This window comes from Trichoplax adhaerens, genomic scaffold (assembly GCF_000150275.1).
Source record: "Trichoplax adhaerens TRIADscaffold_2 genomic scaffold, whole genome shotgun sequence".
In the NCBI taxonomy this organism is placed as follows: Eukaryota; Metazoa; Placozoa; class Uniplacotomia; order Trichoplacea; family Trichoplacidae; genus Trichoplax; species Trichoplax adhaerens.
The window spans coordinates 9,677,497-9,697,293 of record NW_002060944.1 but is presented as its reverse complement, the minus strand read 5'-3'; the positions used below and the strand labels follow the sequence as shown (position 1 = coordinate 9,697,293).

Below are 19,797 nucleotides of genomic sequence, written 5' to 3'. Positions count from 1 at the left end.
AAAGATTTCACAAATTCTCATCATTGGTTTAATATTAATTATTGAATAGGAAATATGAATTTTACACCATGGTATAATAATGATTAATGTATTACTGAATAAATAGAGAATTAAATACTATCAAATACCTTAGCTAATATTAAAACAATTTGTCCATATTGACAAATTCATTGACGTATTAGTAATATAAGCATATTAAAATTGCAGACAAAGCAAAGTATTTCAACGTTTATCTTGTCTGGTAAATTACTAAAGGTAAAACGATACAATTAAGAATTTAATAGCTACAAAAATTGAACGCTTTCTTGCATACAGTTTCTGTATGTGGCCGAGGAATACAGCTAACGATTTGATACAGTAAATGATGAAAATAAGATACTATTTTACCAGTCTTAATAGGTTAGCTTAAATGAAGTTATTTAAAACACCCCTTTCTAGCCATAATAAGTTGATCATGTAGATTTATAATAAGGATATTATCGACTATAGTTGGCACATGTATTGATGAACTATATCTAACTGACTTTGTGCTAATGCCATTCACATTCAAGGTAAAGATAAATGAATCACCTTCGTTTAACGTTAAAACACCTTTACAATATCAAGTTGAAAACTTAAAATTGAGGAATATTGAGATGCATTTTGTATAGAACTAAATATATAGATGGGATAACAAGCTATAGACAGCAAGTTTATTGTAATGTTAGCAAATAATTATATGTTCTAGTTATACATATAGATAGAGATATGATAATTTTCATAAGAAATAATCGCAAGTGCTTACAGGCTATTTCTTCAAGAGCAACAACCGCTCCTTTTCTTCTCCTTGTTAACATATTCTTTCATATTAAAATCTCTACCATTACTTCTAAGTGTCTTCTTTTCTTTCAAATTTCTATAAACAAGGAAAAGATCCCTTACTATAGTGTTATCATTATTGCTGATAATGGATAATTTATGATATTCGCGATACAGATCGATACAGAAATTAATTACATTAGTAATCATGTCATATCATAATATACCGAATAAACTAAGCATACATGAAACTATACTCATACACTTTAGAGTTAAACTCGCTAAAGGTTATTTCCATTTTGGAATCAATTTAGGTTGCATTGAAGTACTACTCTGTACATAAGCTTTATTCAAATTTTAGAAATGCATTGCATCTACAATAAAATATATAGAAATAAATATATCTTACTTTGCAATTGCATGAAATGCCAAGTCGATATTCATGCCAGTTTTTGCACTTGTTTCCATGAAAGCAATATTATTATCCTGGTTGATTAGAATCACAAACCAGAGATTATTCGTTATTAATAATATTGTGATTCAAATATCTCTATCAGAAATTGTAGTTTAATAGATTATAGCAAATGAGTTTTCCTTTTATATCCAAAATATGTAGAAATATATCATAGTGACTGATAGGAGATCCTTGTAGATTAATTTTAAATTCATATTCTGTACTATGTTATAAAAATTAGATAAAGACCCTGTGATATCTCAAGTCATAAGAAGATTTAAACAATCTTCTTATGATGCTGAAATTAACAATTACCTTAGCCAATTTTTCGCCTTGTTCTGTCTTTATAACTTTTTCAGTAGTTAAATCAGCCTTTTTGTAATAGAAATTAGTTAATACAATTTTATAAAGATTGAAAGTATCATTAGTTTACACTAAATTAGACCAAGTAGATTATCAATATTGTAATTACAAAATAAGACATGTACAATTTCTAATAGAATTCGATTTAATTGAGTCCATAACTATAATGTGGTTAACTTTGAGATCTGTAAAACTTGGTTTAAACTTTGATTTATCGTTCTATGCAAATATAACGGCAATAAGAAAATTAGTTTATGTACCTTATTGCCCAATAGCATAACAACGACATCATTGCCAGCGTGAGCATTAATATCTTCTATCCATGACTTAGCAAAACAAGTATAAAGTTTATTAGTTACAAATAGCCATTCAAGTTATTAATATTAGACCATTAAACTGAGTCCTATTTTAGTATAATTGATGTACTTTAACGTCTCGTTAGAATACATTAGAATCAGTTTTAATGCTTTAGGTTAGGGAAATATTGATGCATCATAGGTCATCGCCAGTTAACATTCAGTTCGTTTAAGGTACGGTATCGACAATAACATTAATTATAAAATAATAGAAGCTGGTATTCCTTATTTTATAGTTATGAAAGTAAGTAAAGGTGCAACACGCGTTCCAAAATTGTGATTCATTTTATAGAAGACTTACTAGAACATTTTCAAATGACTTTTTATTGGTTACATCATACAGCAGCAAAAGTGCTAATAAATGAAGTAAAAATTTAGAATAAGACATAATCTATAGCAAGATCCCGAAACTTTAGTGCATTTGATAGTTAATATGGAAAGGGATTATAAATCATCGATGGATCAAAATTATATTTACTAGTTTAAGATGGAAGAGATATCAATCTTACCATGAGCATCGCGAAAATAAGCGTGAGTTACGCTGCGGAACCTTTCTTGACCAGCAGTATCCCAAATCTTATTATAAAGTAGAAATGATTATAATTAAGATTTGAAATCATCCTAGTTTTAAGCTATATCTCCAATAAATCACGACAGTTACCAGGTTTAAACAGAATTAGTATTTTTGAGCAATAATGATCATGCATCTGAAGATATATACCTTCGAGGTTTACGAGTATAAAATATATAATTTTAAGTAATATAACGCTAGAATTAAAAGAAATTTTTCAACTATTGGGTTACAATGATTTTAATATAAATCATGACAGTAACCAGGTTAGAACTGGTTTGGTGATTTTATCACAATCATACTCAAATACAAGTAAGACAGTCATATGAAAGTTATGGGATACGTGTTATTCAATAATATAATGATCCTAGCGATCTGCTTGCTTTGAATAGGAGTTTAATGACTTTAATCTAGTTTTTAATTTCATCAGATTGGTAAGAATAATACTCAACGTCAAATTTCTATAGCCCTCTTTTACGGTGTTTCATTTAAAACCCTGCTCAGTAATTCATAGATTCCAAAGTTTCTTATATAGATATCACGTCGAAATTTATAATCCATACTTGTCCTAATTAATTTAATTTATAATTCAATTTATAATGGCAGATGCTGCCTGTGAACAAGAGTTGTAGACCATGTAATCCGAATAAAAGCCTGCCACTAAATAAATTAGAGTACTTCTATTATGTAGAATGAGTAACAAAATTAAGTTTCTATTTCATTTATCGCAATGGATAATTGAATTCGAGAGTGTTTGTAGGGTAATGTTAGTAAAGGATTGATGGGAAAATCTGTATCCAATTCCATTAAAATGATTCTCCTAAAATTTATCATCGAAATAAATGTAATAACTTCTATTTTACTCTGAGTTTAAGTTAGAACAGTCAATGATCTAGTAAAAAACACCATTACGGAGGATATTGCTGTGGCTAAACAAGATCGATTTGATTTTGACTTTGATTGCATTTTACTAAGTTAAAATATTCGCAAAAGTAATAGTATTTATTTCAGGTCTCTTTTTAATTTACTAACATTAAATTAATAGAGAACTTATTCTAGAACACAATCCTAAAATTAAATTATTTCATTTACAATCCATTGGATCGGTGTTGCTGCTTATTGGTAGATGGATTTTTGTATTAATGTTTTACATAGCTAAATGAATTACTTTTGTTACTTAAATATTTTTCTCTTTAATTTACTAATTAAGCTGATTAATTTATGAGAATAAGTCCTCCCTTAGTTTACACTCTTGTAATGCATTTCAAATTTGGACAAATTGGGGAAGGAGGAAATTTGCTCTAATCTTTCCTTCGTAAATGGTCAAATAGGCTTCCATCGATATACAACAGTTGATTATTATGTTATCTATCCTGAACTATCTAATTACAACAAGTCTATAATTGCGCTGAGTAAATTGTTCTACATAACATGGCATAATTATAAATGGTCGATTTTAGTAAGGAATTGTTATGTCTACAGCATTCTTATATTCTAAATAAACTGAAAGTATCCCTATAGCGTAATTTTCATCAATCTATTATGACATTAGCCATAAACTAGCTAATGTTATGGTATGTTATTGTCCAAATAATTTTAAATTGGTCAATTCCAGTAATAAAATTATTACATCTACAGTATTCTAACGTTTTAAATGGACTAGAAGTATCTTTATAGTATACTCTTCATCAACCAATTATGAGATTAATCCGTAAACTAGCTAAAAGTATGGAAGATTACTGTCTCAATTAATTCTAAATTGGCCAATTCTGGCAATAGATTATTATATCTAAAGTATTCTTACATTCTAAATAGACTAAAAGCATTGCTAAAGCTTTTTTTCATCAAGTAATGACGGCATTAGCTCATAAACTACAATAGATTATTGTCTTAAAAATAATTTACTCCAATACTGTCCATCAATATAATTAAAGAATCAGGCTGTAGCTTCTATCAAGTAATAGTTAGATTGACAGTAAATTAGCCAAATAACAAGCATGATAAGATGAAGAAAATAATGCGAGATTGCATAAAAGTTACTTCCTAAGCAGATAGAAATGGCTACTTCAAATATAGAATGAAATTTTCGGGTTATACGCTATAAGTATACACGTCATTGGTAAACCTTCCGTAAGGCAATGATGAAATTAATTGTAAACAGGCTAATTTTATGGCTAGTTTATAGACTTCGTCCGAGTTACTCTTTCTCTGTGAGGTTTAAAGAGGAAATACCATCAAATAAAGACTGCATCTATCTAAATTAGCTAATAGTAGCAGATAAGATTGGCAGAATGAAGAACTACAAGCTTAAGAAGATGGATTACATCTGCTAGATGAACTTAATTAATTCGTAATACACGACAGGACCGACAGCAAGAAGAAGAAACTGCAAGTTTAAGCAGATAGTAAAGAATTATATTGTCTTTCTGTAGACCAGATACTACATTGTCAACAACTTTCTACGAAAAATAGAAACAATGTATAGTATTGTATAACACACTAAGTAATGACTGCTATATCTTTGTTAAATTGCTTAATAATCTATGCCAACGCCTATCGGATGGTTTTCATGAGAAAATGGACATTTATCGATTATTTTTAAATAGATTCGCATAAGTGAGTTTCATTAACAGTTCATTAATAATCATGAAGGGACTATAACCTCTATATTGAATAAGTGAACAATAATTACCTTGTAATGATTAAAATAAATGACGATGGAATTAACAAGACAATCAGAATGAAGGAGAAAGATAGATAAAAGAAATTTTATAATAATTTTAAATTCTTTAAAAAAAGTTTACTCCAATTATTCTTGTTTTACTAATGCACTTACCTGTAGTTTAACGTTGGTACCATCTACGTCGACAATTTTGTTCTGCAATAAAAAGGAGATAAATGAAATAGCGAAAGATTTGAATAGAACATCTACAAGCTATTTATATTGCACCTTAATAGAAGAAATAAATAGTAAGTTAATAATAACGGTAAACTTGCAATGCGATTCATCTGACAAAAGATAAAACTACAGCAACTGCAACAAGATTTCTTCTATTTTCAATTCATACTATGACGGGAGTAAAGGCTAGCATTGTCTCGAAAGTATATAAGTGCTCATAATTACCATAAATTAAAAAGATGATCGCCTAAAACTGTGATTACTTTTTTTAACAAGGTTAATACATTATCTATTACAACGTCTTGTCATGGCAAGAAAGGAAAAAAATCCATTCTGTCTATCGATATTCAATTATTGCAATAGTTTTAGCGAAGTCATATCCAAAAGCAGCGGAATGAAATCGATTGGCCAGAGCGATGATATGCGTCAATTAACAATAAAATTGTCATATAAAAGGGACTAGAGGTTAAAATCTACTGTTGATGTCTTATATAATTACTAAGTCAGTATTGATTCATGGTTTTAAAAATTCAACAAGATTATAACAACCTCGAATATACTGGCTAGGATTCAAGATTACGTAATAAATGCGTATGAACTACTTTTGACTGTTGCTGAAAGAACAAGAATTACCATGTGAACTATCATAAACTAGCTGATAATTCATGCTTCTAGTTTTTTAGTATATGAAATTCTTACATTTCAGCCAGAATTCATGCTCAAATTATCCAACCTTGACTTATTTTACCAGAAGAAGACTATATCGTAGCAAGTCATATAATCTCTTTTTTGATTTAAGTTTTTTAAAGCAATAATATGATAAAATTCTATAACAGAACTCTTGATTCATGTTTATAGAACAAGAAGACAACAAACTTTTATAATTTAACTCTTGATTTGTGTTTGTTTGCAGAACAAGAGTATAACAATTCCTATAACGATACTCTTGTTTATGTTTCAAAAACAAAAACAGAGCAAACTCCTGTAAAAATACTTTTGATTTGTGTTTATAGAACAAAATTAGAACAAACTCCTATAACGATACTTTAAATTTATGCTTCAAAGACATAAATAGAATAAATACTTATTGCCTAATCCTCGGCTAAAAAAACTAGAACATACCAAACTTCTATAATCTAATCCTTGATTTCTACTGTACAGAGCAAGAATAGAGCAAAACTCATATAATCTAACCCTTAAATTATGCGTAAAAACAAGAGTATAACAAACTTTTATAATCTTATCTTTGATGTATGCTTAGAAAACAAGAATGCAATAAACTCTTCTAATCACATACCCTTGAATTGCAATTATATATAATTATAGGACGAGACGGTAACAATTCCCTATCATCTAAACCTTAATACGTTCATAAAATACAGGAACACGTATAACAAATTTGTACAGTACGATTAAGCCGTGATTTGTAATCAATAAAACTAAAATATAACGGGTTTATATGATCTAGCAGTGATTTATGATCAATAAAGTAAGAATATATTAAGATTCTATGATCTAGCCTTGTTTCATAGTCAAATAAATTAAATTGTAATAAATTCAATTTTTTAGTCCAGAATTGCTCTAATAAAACAAAAATATAGCTAATTGCTAAACCCTTAATTTATGCATCAAGAATGAGGTTGGAACAAATTCCTATCCTTTATCTCTTTACTTCATGGTTAAGAATTAAAATTGAACTCTTATTATCTTCCCTGAATCATGCTAAAAGATGCACAGAAACTGGAATTGATTCTAAACCAACTAACGAAAATATCAATCTATTTCAGCGGACTGTAACCCATTAGAAATTATGAAAAATTTTATGACTCATTCTTTAATGCTCCAAACCAAAACTGAGCAAAATCTTATTATCCAGCCTTGAATTATGCTTCAAGACGCCTAGAAATTAGCATTGATTCAAGCTCAATAACTAGAATATCATGAACGACCTATTTTGTCAGACTATAAACCATGAAATATTGTGAAATAATTTGACTTATATTGTAGACTAGCATCACTAGTTATCGAATGTCATCTTATTGTAAAACGGTAAAAGAAACTGAAATTCTCTCAACGAAGTTAATCATGAATTAATTATGAAATTGATCGAATTGATAGTTTAAATTATCTCGTTTTGTATTGTATAAATTAATTCTGTTTTATTCTTGGAGCAGGAAAATAAATTGATCGGAACCAATAGGACATGAAGATTACTAAGTTATTTTATCGCCTCTAATAGCTTAATGAAGCCTTTCTAGTGCGCGAATTGTTAAGCTCAATGCTAATTGTTTGCAAGCATGCAATTAATGTTAACAAGCTACGCCATAGTCTTTTTTAGCTTGATAGAAGGAATCCTATAAATGGTTCAATATCACGGAAGAGTAGGATAATGTTCTAAGATTTAGAAAGAAGAGACCTGTTTTTCTTAGGGCTTCGTCAAAATAACCTAATAATGCTTCAGTAAGGCATAGTAGTGGGTATACCCAGTCTTGAAGAACGATTCGTATTTGTTCAAAAAGGGAAAATGCTACTACTTGTAAATCATTTTACTACTATGTAGCAATTACAAAGGCGAATTGATGAATTTCTGTAAAATGAGGCTAGTTGAAGGCTGTTACTCATCATCACTTATTGCTGAAAAGTAAAGTTAATTTTTTGTCCTAAGTGTAAGGTTAAATAAGATAGTTCAAGATTTTGCGTTATACTTAAATAGCTTAACCCCTTATAGTGATAATCTCCAATCGTTTACTTTAAATTTTAAGGCACTTTAACGTATTAATGGATAGCTTGAACTATGTTTGAAATGGCTTAAACTGTTTTAAGAATCCAATATCATCATTCAAGAAGGAAGATCAACCTTAACGGATTACTTTGCTTAGTTTAAATGACGACTATAAAATACTTTGATGTCTAACTTTAATAGTTTTAATAGTTACACCACTGAGCTGTGTTTGCACAAGATGGGATACTTATTCTCTTACTACTCAACCTATGTTCAGGAATGATTAACGATGGCTGATGATGTGATGTAAAAGTTGATTGCTTTGACAGCTAGCATGATGATTACCAGTGGTTTGAGATAGAATTGCCGCACTAACTATGATATTATGCTCTTATTCCTGTAAAACTTGGATTGCTTCAACTGTAGAATTGGCCTTCTGTATTTACTCTCGAAAGAATTACTGACATCAATGTGCTTAGATTAAATACATTTACCAACTGTGGCCGATGCAATTGCCCAGGTAGACGACCTAAGATTGCCTAATTCATTCTAACCACTTTCGTTCATATTTGAAGATAGGAATACTAGAAAATGGCCATCTGGATTCGTTCGGGAAAGAACCACTGCCATAACTATACTTTAGTTCAATGGCGATATCAGATATATTTATGGCAGGTTTAAGAACATAACAACAGTCCTCCTAGGTTGCTTTACTCTAATTCTATGATAAGCTGACCAACGATAGCCGATGAAATTGTAGGGTACATCAACGATCACGAACTAAACGTTTATAATAAATATCGCTAATGGTTTAGGAAAGAAATAGTGAAGATGGCAGGCCATCTGAATTGGTGCTAGAAGAAATCATTATTGTAGCTGCTCTCGGATTCAGTCGTGCTATATGATATTTTATGCCAGATTAGGCTGCCTGATTAGAAAGAATTATTGCCTTACACTAAGTTAACGGGCGAGAGCTGATAAAATTTTCCAAGTAGATACCTTAAGATAGCCTAAACTATGACAGCAACTCCGGTTAATCGTTGAAGAAAGAAACATTTGTCTTGTTAGACAACGAACAGAGTTTATATAACCATTTTCAATAACTGGATGGCTAGGTTGAATAAGCTAAATGGCGATATATTTCGTCTAATCCTTCCAAGAACACTCGTCTTGCTTTACTACCATCGAATTAGTAGCTATGACTGATGGTTTGTAGCTTATTAAAAGCTCCAACCACTTTTCCTAACTTTCGGAAGAAAGACTATCAAGACATGGGTTTTGTTGACTAACATTGCAGTTTAATGTTGATCACTGGCCATGAACTAATAAATAGTCCCAAGTACGAAGGTTTCATTCCGTTACAAGGAAGAATGGTTGAGGTTATTTATTAAAGGAATGGAAGAGAAATGAAAACAGGAAAGCTTGAGTAATGTGACAATCCTTACAAGTTTGGCCAATATCATACAACTTCATTGCTTATTGGCCCAATTTTATGACCATGAAAACAATCTTGTAAGCGATAAATGAGCAATTGGAATAGTTTTATCCTAGCTTATTTATAGCTTCCTCATCTGATCTTATTGACTTTGAATTAGTGCGATATTATGTTGGGAGAAGAATAGGAAAATACCTAGGGCAATGAAAAAACTACTCGCCCGACTTTTCACGTCAGAAGGATGGTACAAATACTGTTGAATAATGTAAAATACAATCATTTAATAAGGTGCTAGAGACCATTTGCGACCATGTCGCCAGACTTGATGAATTTTCAATATATTGAAGACGATAGGAATGGCTATTGCTAAGAGAAAATTGCCTTTGCATGAGAAAGAAGAGGGAGTAAAAGTGCCCAAAAGAAAAAGAAGGAAAGGATAGAATAGATTGTATAAACAATTCCAAGCGTGGTCTTAAATGGTTACTATTCTAATTTGTAAGCCTATTAGTTTGTTTTCCTCTAGATTTATAAAGACATTAAAGCTCTATTTTCTACTGCGGCTAAATTAGAATAGAGTAGTCAATAGAGAAAATGATGGACATCGAAATTTCAATGACTACACGTCCATTTCAATCAAGATCATAACCAAAGTTGTTACTCCTTATTGATCAACGACTAATATCAGTCTATTAATTTGCTTTCCTCAAGAGTTATAAGATATGAAAGCTCTATTTTCTACTGTAGTTCAATTAAAATAGAACAGAACATAAGAAAAATGATAGACAAGGCAATTTTCATTGACTACAAGTCTATTTCAATCAAGATCGCGATTAAAGTTGTAACTCGTTATTAGTCAGAGACTGAGATACCTTACGTCAGTATTATACAAAATAACACGATAAAATGTAATAAATGGCATAGAAACAAAACGATTGCAACATCGACTAAGCTAACTAATCTACTTACACGAAAATCTAATCCAACTGTTGAAATAAATGAACCAGACAAGAATGCACCATTTTTATATCGGACTAAAACGCATGTTTTGCCTACACCGGAATCGCCAATCAGCATAACCTAGAAAAGTCGTATAACAAGGTTAAATCCAATACTATACTAATCAATGGGAGAAATGAAATAGCTGTCGTAGACTTTATTAAACTAAGCTTAATCAAGTTGTTGAGAAGACAAAATTTTAAAAAGGACAGTTGGTAATAAAGCGATACAACGACATAAGATAGTTTATGTTGAAGGGAAAGAATCAAGTTTATATCTCGGATTGAAAATAATCGACTACGAGTACTGATGATTTTATACACGATTCGAGGACTAGTTTGATATTGGATAATTTTACTTCATCATATAAGAAATGGATATTTCTAGCTTGACTACTAACCTTGCATGTATGATCAACACGTTCATTAGAAGTTCTATTATTATCATCAGCCATGATTCGATGAATAGATGTATAGTGGGAGAGGAATCAAGATGAAGTAATTGAAGTTCAAGTTAATCAGAACGACTTTCCACTCTTTCTGTGGATAAGGTTCTCCAACGAATTCACGGAATGAAATGGGTAAAAGGAGTTGAGACTTTCCACTCTTTAACGGTAGCAACGATGGCTAGCCTAGAATGCAATCAAAATCATATACATCAAAATGAAGGATATTTATAGAGGATGGCTATTTGGCATTCCTCCTGATTGATCAAGTATAGAATACCATCAAGCAATAACATAATCATCATCATTCTATCCAGATGATAATAACTGTACAGGAAGTCATGAAGACAAATGAAATTGTAAACGGTCAAATGAGCGCATTTGTCAAGGTAATCATGTAACATATTCATTAGCAAGCCAATGAACAAGCCATTGACACCAATTTACTTTCAAACTAGCTAGCGTTTACTCTCTTTTTCTTTCTCTTCTGTGAAAATAAGTGCAGATAGAGCAAATACAAGATAGAAACAATATCTTATAGTGAAAGAATACATTTATAACTCCATCCTTCAATATCATCGACAGAAGATAGAACTCCATTACTCTGAACAAAGTCAGTTAGAAAGATAGAAAAAAAGGAGAAGATATGTCTTTTCTTCTTGTCGATAGAGTCATGGTTGCATAACTAATTTATTAATTTCTTTCCTTTCTCACACCCATTTTCAATGGTTTTCTATTAAATAGACTGGCTGAGATTGAAATGGAGATTTTTTAAAGTTATTATTACAGTTATCAAGGGTAGAAGTGAACGAAAAGAAGAGAGAGAGAGCAAGGCGATGGCGTCTATGTCCGCATGCAATCAATCATAAGACAGTCATCGCCATCTTTGCCTATCCAACAATGCTGTCCAATAGAGATGAACAATAATGTTCTTATTGGATCGGCTTATCTTCATTTAGACTATGGATTCAATTTTATACACTCATCACATACCTTATCCTGTAGGATAGAATAACTTGGAATCCAACTCAAGCAAGAATTCCAATTACTCTGTAGGACAGAAGAGAGTTTATTTATTTTCTTAGCAAGTTTTCTCGACCAACGATCATTAACAAATGGATGGCAAATAACGTTGGCATGGCAAATAGCGACAAGAATGATGATACTGGTGGGGGTGTTGGATAGTTGCAACGTTGATTCCTAATCGATCGATGGTAACTCCCTTCGTATACAATACAGTCATCTCAATCCATTCTGGATGATCAACTATAGGCAGCAAGAGAGGAATCAGTCTATTTACTAATATTAATCCAATTCTTCAAGCCCTATTGCCTATCCTAATTTTCCAACTTGAGTAATCGAACAACAAAGCTTAATGGCTACGTCATCTTTTCAAATTAACTGTTATTGTCCATCACCTTATTGTCCTGCCAGCAAAGACTTTATTATTTATTGTCTCGCCATTCTGTTTTAACTTATTTGCATAAACTAGCATCTGGATAGGCATCCAAATGGAAATTGAGAGATAGGGCTGGAATTTACATTGACTAGGATGGATGAGACAATTGGAGAAACGATGAGATTATAATAGGACTAGGGCCATCTAAAATGGATGATTGCTGGTCCTTCCAAGATAAGTAACAAGCTCGATGAAAGTGCAATCTTGTGCTACATGTGGACTGTTGAAAGTTGACAAAATGAAGTACTAAAATTAATTTAAATGTGGGACTGGAATTCACCTTGGCTAGGGCTAAAGGGGATAATTGAAAAATAGGAGAAAAGGATGAGGTAATACTAGGACAAGGGCGATCGAAATGATGATTGCATTCCCTTCCAAGTTAAACACAACAAGTTCGGTGAAAGTTTAACTTGTGCTAGACATGGACTGCTTCAAGTTGAGAAAATTTGGTACTAATATTAATTTAAATATGGGACTAGAATTCGTCTTGGCTAAGGCTGCATGGAACAATCGGAGATAAGAATGAGGTTATACTAGGGCAAGAGTGATCAAAATGATCATTGAAGACCTATAAAATATAAACAAAAAGTTCTAATTTCATCAGCAATCGATGATAAATACCAATATTCTACATACGCCGATGGGGCTGAAATTCACTTTGGTGGTGCTGTTTGGACAATGTGAGAAAATGACGAGGTTATACTAGGACAAGAGCGATCAAAATGATGATTGAAAGCCCTAGTAAGGTAGCAACCTGCTCGAAGAAAAGCACAACTTGCGTTAGACATCAACAAGCTTTAAGGAACTATGCAAAGTTGAAAGAATGAAGCACTAATTTTAATTTAAACACGGGGTTAAAATTCGCCGTGACTAGGACTGCATGAGACATTCGAGAAAATGATAAGGTTATACTAGGATAGGAGCAATCAAAATGATCATTGCAGGTGTTTCGTCTCTAGCTAGTAGAACCTTAGCGAATAGTAACTCAGTGACTCCACAAGCTTAGGTGATTAAGAACTATTTTATTATATTAGCTTAGCTTATTTATATAATTCATATATGCAAAATCTTCACACTTCTAATGCTAGTCATCCCTATTACCATATCATCTCATCACTGCATCTTGTACCTGGTCCAGATACCAAAGATACACTAATACGAGCTACAATGTCGCACTTTTACATAACAGCCGGCCTATTAAATATAAACAACAAGCGCTATTTTCATCGATAATGAATGAGAGTTAAAATTTGTTATAAATGAGGAGATGTACAGGAACTGTTTTAAAAGGAGAGAAGTTTAAATATCATCCTCCATCTATTTGTATAATTGTTCAAGGAGGATTGAATATTACGATGTTGCAGTAGGGATTATAATGAAAATCGACGACGAGGTCTACTCTCACAGATATTGGAGGATCAAAGCTTATTCCGATATGAAAGAAGAGTAGGGAAACTGCAAATGTCTAGAGTAACGATTATTGTAAATACTTTCAAGCTCTTTAGTACAATTTTATCCATCTTCATTTAGTATGTTGTGGCTACGCTGACTAATTATAGTAATACTGTACTAAAAATGTGTTTTAGTCCTTGTTTATTTTAAAGTGTCGACCATTTCTACGTTGTTGATACCTTAGGAAGTAGGCTTTCTACGATAAGTTGCAAGAAGATTGTTCTACCGATCAATATTACTGTATAGACTATTGCAAAATATATAAAAATTTCTATTTCGTATCATAATGGAACGAATGAATACACTGTTCATAAGTCATTTTAAAGTATTTGTTAAAGTATTTTTAAAGTAAAATGTTTAAAAATTTCTATTTCACGTCAAAATAGATGGATTGAGTTTAATGGAACGAATGGATACCTTGCTCATAAGCCATTTTAATGTATTTGAAATTTCGTTCTTATCCCCCATATATCGCTAATATGTTATAGTCCAGCATAGTGAAACATTGTCAGTATGCCATTAGACTACAATAAGAAAATAAACCACACCTATTTAATATTATAATGTTAGTTCTAATCGATCGATGTAAACCTCATTGATGCTATTTTTCAGTACTAGTTTGCATTGATAAACTCGGCCTAAAGATGACATGGGCTATAATAAAGCGACATTAGTGACAGTATTTACCTTAATATCATCTTTTGAAGACTATATTGATCATAGATATAATACAATAATTTCAATTCAATTTTAGAAAGTAGGATGTTCAATTTAGAATATAATATCTATGTACCTTTACCTTTGGGCTTAAGATATTATCAGCATGTAAAAAACAGATTATGTCACTTTAAATATAGAGAGAAACTAGCTCTGCTTAAGATTATCGTTAGAAAACGTCACTGCTAAGATAAATTAGAATAAACCTGCTGAAAGGAGAAGATCCATACTGAACGCAAGTAACGAGCATTCGTCAAAATTTTGGAATTATACTATTTGAATATTGATCATTTAGTGTATCATCTTGCCTGAGTAGTTTTTTATGTCAATTAGGAGATGACAAATAGCATCAATATCAATAAGTTAATATCATGAAATGAAATGATAATCAGTATAGATTGAACAGTCTAGACAAGTATTGGAAATACTCTAAACTTTCCTACGATGACAGTACAGTAAAGATGTTTTTCTAATTTTTAGTGACAAATTATTAGCCTTAAATCAAACCATTTGATATATATTTTAGCGGAAGTAAAACCTTTATAATTCAAATATTTATTCCAAACGCTATTAGAATGATAGAAATTACTTTCTGATTAGAACTGTAATAAGCTTTCAACAGCTGTTTTACTTCATTTATTATTTTAAGATTCATCCAGTGTCCTTCGTTAATTTTATTAAATGAATTGTTTAGACTGATGATTAGATTAATTTGTGAGTACATATAATATTTTGATGGGAATACAAAGCTATACTTTCATTCCAATACATACATGGTAGTATAGATCAATTTGCCCTTTTGATTCGAACGACTATGTTACTTCTCTCAAATTTTCAGATCGAGTAAAATTTAAAACTGCATATAAGCCGTGAACAACGTATTCCGTGAAATCCATTAGTCGAATAAATGAATCTTTACTACTCATTTTAAGCGGATAATCTCTATAAAATGCGGGTATTTGATCGAAAATTATTATATTTGATGGTGCGAGATATGTCGTCCAGGAGCGATCAATCCTCGGTGGGTTGCGATAGTTTTATTTTCCTAATCCATTGATCTAATAGACAGGAGTGCTCGTATTTTCTATAATTTAATTCATAAATGATTAGATCCCACCGTAGAAAATAGGCTTGATAAAGGTAATGTTAGTACGAGAATACAGAGTTATTCTATCGATGAAATACATAACGGGTGTTATAGACCATTTTGCCACTGTGATTAGAAATACTACGATTTCTCTCCTAAATTTAACAGATCGAATCAATCCAACGCTGTACATTTATAAACGGATAACTTGTTGAATAGAATAAATATTAATCTGATTAATGAATCTCTAGTTTAATTATTCAATGATTACATACCCTATGTGGAAGATATGGTTCATAGCTAATTGATTGAAGTAGAACTAACGGGATAGTGCATTTATAAAGGGATAACTTGCTTGATAGAATAAATATTAATCTGATTAATTAATCTCTAGTTAAATTGTTAAACGATTACATACCCAATGTGGAAGATATGTTTCATCACCAACTGCTGGAAGTAAAAAGAGAGGAATATACTATACTATATTATGGTAAAGTATATAATAATTGCGCGAGAATACAAAACTATTCTACGGATGAAATCCATATCAGGTAGTATAGATCTATTATCCTTCCGATTTGAAGGACTACGATTTCTCTCCTACATTTGCTAAATTAAATTAATCTAAAACTGTACGTTCTCTATGGGCAACTTGTTCGAAGTAATCAATACGCGTATATTAATTCTATGGATCAAATTCATATCGTGTGGTAGACATCATTTACCCTTCCGATTTCTCTCTTAAATTTGCTAGATCGAATTAATCCAAAACTGTGCATTCTATGTGGAAAGCTTGTTCAAAACTATACATTCTATATGGATAACTTGTTCGAAGCAATAAATATGCGTATATTAATCTGATAACTGAAACTTTCGTATCCATGATGTAAGGATGTCCTTATGGCGACCATGGCCTCCATACTCTCAGTGCTGTATAGTTTTGTATGGCTATTGAATACTGACTGGTACACCCAGTTATACCTTATTACAAAATGGCCATGTACCCACCCATGTTACCATCCGGCCATTATACTGTACTGTACTATAAATACGGTAGTGGAACCCAATTTGAAGGCCAGCAGCCGGCAGTCCTTCTATCAACTTCTAGCAGCAACTCATCAAATTGGCTTAAACCAGCGTAAATGGCATCTTAACCACTCTCCTCCTTCGTTAAATATAGAATGGGCTATTGATTAAGTTAACGGAGATTTTTGATCTATTCTAACTGGATTACAAGGTGCTACTTCATGATCATCATGCCGACAATATTGTGATATTGTTGCAAAATCAAGCCAATGGCATTATGTGTTGGCTACTTTAAGAGGAGATAAAATGGCCAATGCGACTGCATTCGTCCTTTCAATGGGCAAGTTAGCTTGCAGATATGCTTATGTATCAAAGGTTTGTCGATAAAATCATGATTATTTTAATCTTTCTTGTTCATTCCTGGAAGCAATTGTTGAGGTAGTCAAGGGATCGTTCACCGGTTCACGTCAAAGTATGATGGATACTGTAACAGATACACATTCACCTAGAAGGATTTCTCTACTTGTCACGATTAATATGCAAGTACATTACTGCTAAGTTAAACAGGAATCACATAGTTCTGCTGATATAGTTATATTAAGTAAGTCGTAAGGTATTGGATCAACATCAACATCGACGGCTGTTACAAAACAGCTTTGCAACAAGATAACGTAATGTACGATCATTAAGTCGATTCCCTGAACCACGTATCGGGGAGCAATATCTACAATTTCAGGAACACTTTTCCTATAATAGTAGACTACAAAAAGACTTAGACGCCTTGTATCTTACGCTAAATACTAATCTTAAACGCTCCCTTTATTATACGATATTTCGCATTTATATTGTCTTTTACAATAGCAAAGACATCCTAGTTAGTAATACTTGTATTAACGTTGAAACCTGCTAATCAATTAAAAGCTAATTTCATCTACTGCTACCTAATGAAAACAACAGTATTTATGAACATAGACATCGAATGACTAATACAAAATTGTCAGGTTACAATATCTCTTATCACGGAATATTTCTGCGATAATCTGCAATCTACCATAAGTAAGTTACAATCACAGTGATTTGAATTGTATAATGACTATTCTAGATTCCCTAGTTAAGTTAAACTACTAATTTCAGTTGGCTGTATCTGTATATAGCACCGAAAAAGCTAGTACTATATTTAAACATCACATATCTAACTTAGAAACTTTTTAAATAAGGGTATATCAACAAAATTATCCTAACATAGATATTTCTACTCTAATCTAGACATTATAGTGTATAACACCGTATCAATGGCTTAGTGCAAATACGAGTTTAATGCAGTAAACTCTGACTTTGTAATAAATTTCATCAGATGATGCAACATTGCAAAGGATCTCCATTCTCCTCTACACAGTACTGTTGATTTTGTACACTACAAGAATACTAGTAGATATCCATACAAGATCCTATTCGAATAGCTGCAAAAAAGATTAATAGTTCTAAAGAATTTGAAAATCGTCAAGAAGCAGTAAGGTTGCCCACATTGTTATAAATCGTAATTTGTAACGAGGAAATCTAAGCTACTGCAGAGAAATAAATATGATACTACCGGTGTAGGAATATTGCAATAAAAGTCAACCTGTATGCTTTAGCACAATTACAAGTTTAATGTAGTTAATTTATTACTTTAAAATAACTGATCGGATGATGCAACTTCAAAAATTAAGCGAGCACCTGCGGGTGTCCTCATAAGAATTGTTTCCACATTGATTTCCTTTTCCAATAATAATTAAAGTATAATAATTATATGTTTATTTACGCTCTGATTTATGCTCGATTTGCTATTAGCAAGTTTACAAGCTAAAATTAATAAAATATTCTCAACTCTTTCCCACTAGGGTTCTGGAAATCAAGTTGCTACGTTCTCAGGAATAAATTACCTGCTACATTTTCGCTATCGTAGTATAGCATACACCACAGTTCTTAAAGGTAAATATCGTCATTTCAATAGATTTAATCATAAAAGTATCGCTTTACTAAGAATCTGGTACTACGAGTATTTTAAATATTTAAATGATAAATGAACGATTCTGATTAATTTTCAATTATAATTATAATTGTAGATAGTGCTCCAATCGACAAGAAATTACCGCCCGAACTGCCGGTAACTTGTTGTATGAGTGGCTGTGCTAATTGTGTTTGGTTAAAGTATTGCGAAGAATTAGTTGAGTATTATAAAGGTGATAAATCTCACGCTAAGCAAGCTCTAGAAAAAATCGACGATCCAAGTATAAAAGCATTGATTAAACTGGAGCTTGGAATTTAGTAGCAATTCCAAAGTAATCATACAATCCTCTCTATCTGTTCCATCGTAATAACAGCATCTCGGAGCTGCTAAGGATTATTTCTATCGAAACTTTGAATTATTTGCAATTTTGGCAAAGGAATGAGTTAAAGATATAGTACGACCCAATGCGTTTGTTAAAACATTAGTAACAGTGCGATAGTTTGCTTATGTAGAAGATAATGAAGACCTTAGTTAATTAGATTTGTAACACAAGGTCTACTAAAAAACTTGTAACTTATTGCCCAGTTATGGATTAAGTCATTGCCGCGGATTGAACTACAGCCGATTTTCGTAACCATACGCGCATATATTATTTATCTAGATTTATTTATTACAGAAATTATGGGCAAATATTTATTAAAATTAAGCCTAATGTAGTAACTTTTTTGTATACATTTAAGTCATGTATTATATTCTTGTTTCTAATCATCAATCTATTAATGTAAAACAATTTAAACTTGCGATAATCAATTTATTACCGGCTTGCAAATTAAAGATTGTTTCAGTCGTAGCAAAGAATTACCGAATAAGAGTAAAGTCAATGTTCGATTAACTGCAGTTTATAATCTTGACTTGAGTTATTGAAGCCTTTGTAAATTGAAATACCTTGTAATCCAGCGTTGAAATCAAAATATTATATTAGAAATTATTATCATAATTAAAAGCATGGTCATAAATTAGTGTAAGT

General features: G+C 31.5%; 2 protein-coding genes across 2 annotated transcripts; one reads left to right on the top strand and one right to left on the bottom strand.

Annotated features, from left to right (window-relative positions):
• Positions 1 to 795: 795 nt before the first annotated feature.
• TRIADDRAFT_20540 (uncharacterized protein) lies at positions 796 to 10,675 on the bottom strand (the record flags this gene model as incomplete). The annotated part of the gene is made up of 8 exons (XM_002109666.1): positions 796 to 895; positions 1,208 to 1,284; positions 1,568 to 1,624; positions 1,876 to 1,941; positions 2,273 to 2,325; positions 2,481 to 2,547; positions 5,379 to 5,420; positions 10,565 to 10,675. Coding segments are annotated over 8 exons (573 nt in total), but the record flags the coding sequence as incomplete, so codon positions are not given.
• A 6,411-nt stretch (positions 10,676 to 17,086) lies between these two features.
• TRIADDRAFT_53986 (uncharacterized protein) lies at positions 17,087 to 19,088 on the top strand (the record flags this gene model as incomplete). Its single annotated transcript, XM_002110179.1, has 3 exons — positions 17,087 to 17,155; positions 18,661 to 18,751; positions 18,886 to 19,088. 3 exons carry the CDS (start codon positions 17,087 to 17,089, stop codon positions 19,086 to 19,088), a joined length of 363 nt encoding a protein of 120 aa, XP_002110215.1.
• Between the last annotated feature and the right edge of the window lie 709 nt (positions 19,089 to 19,797).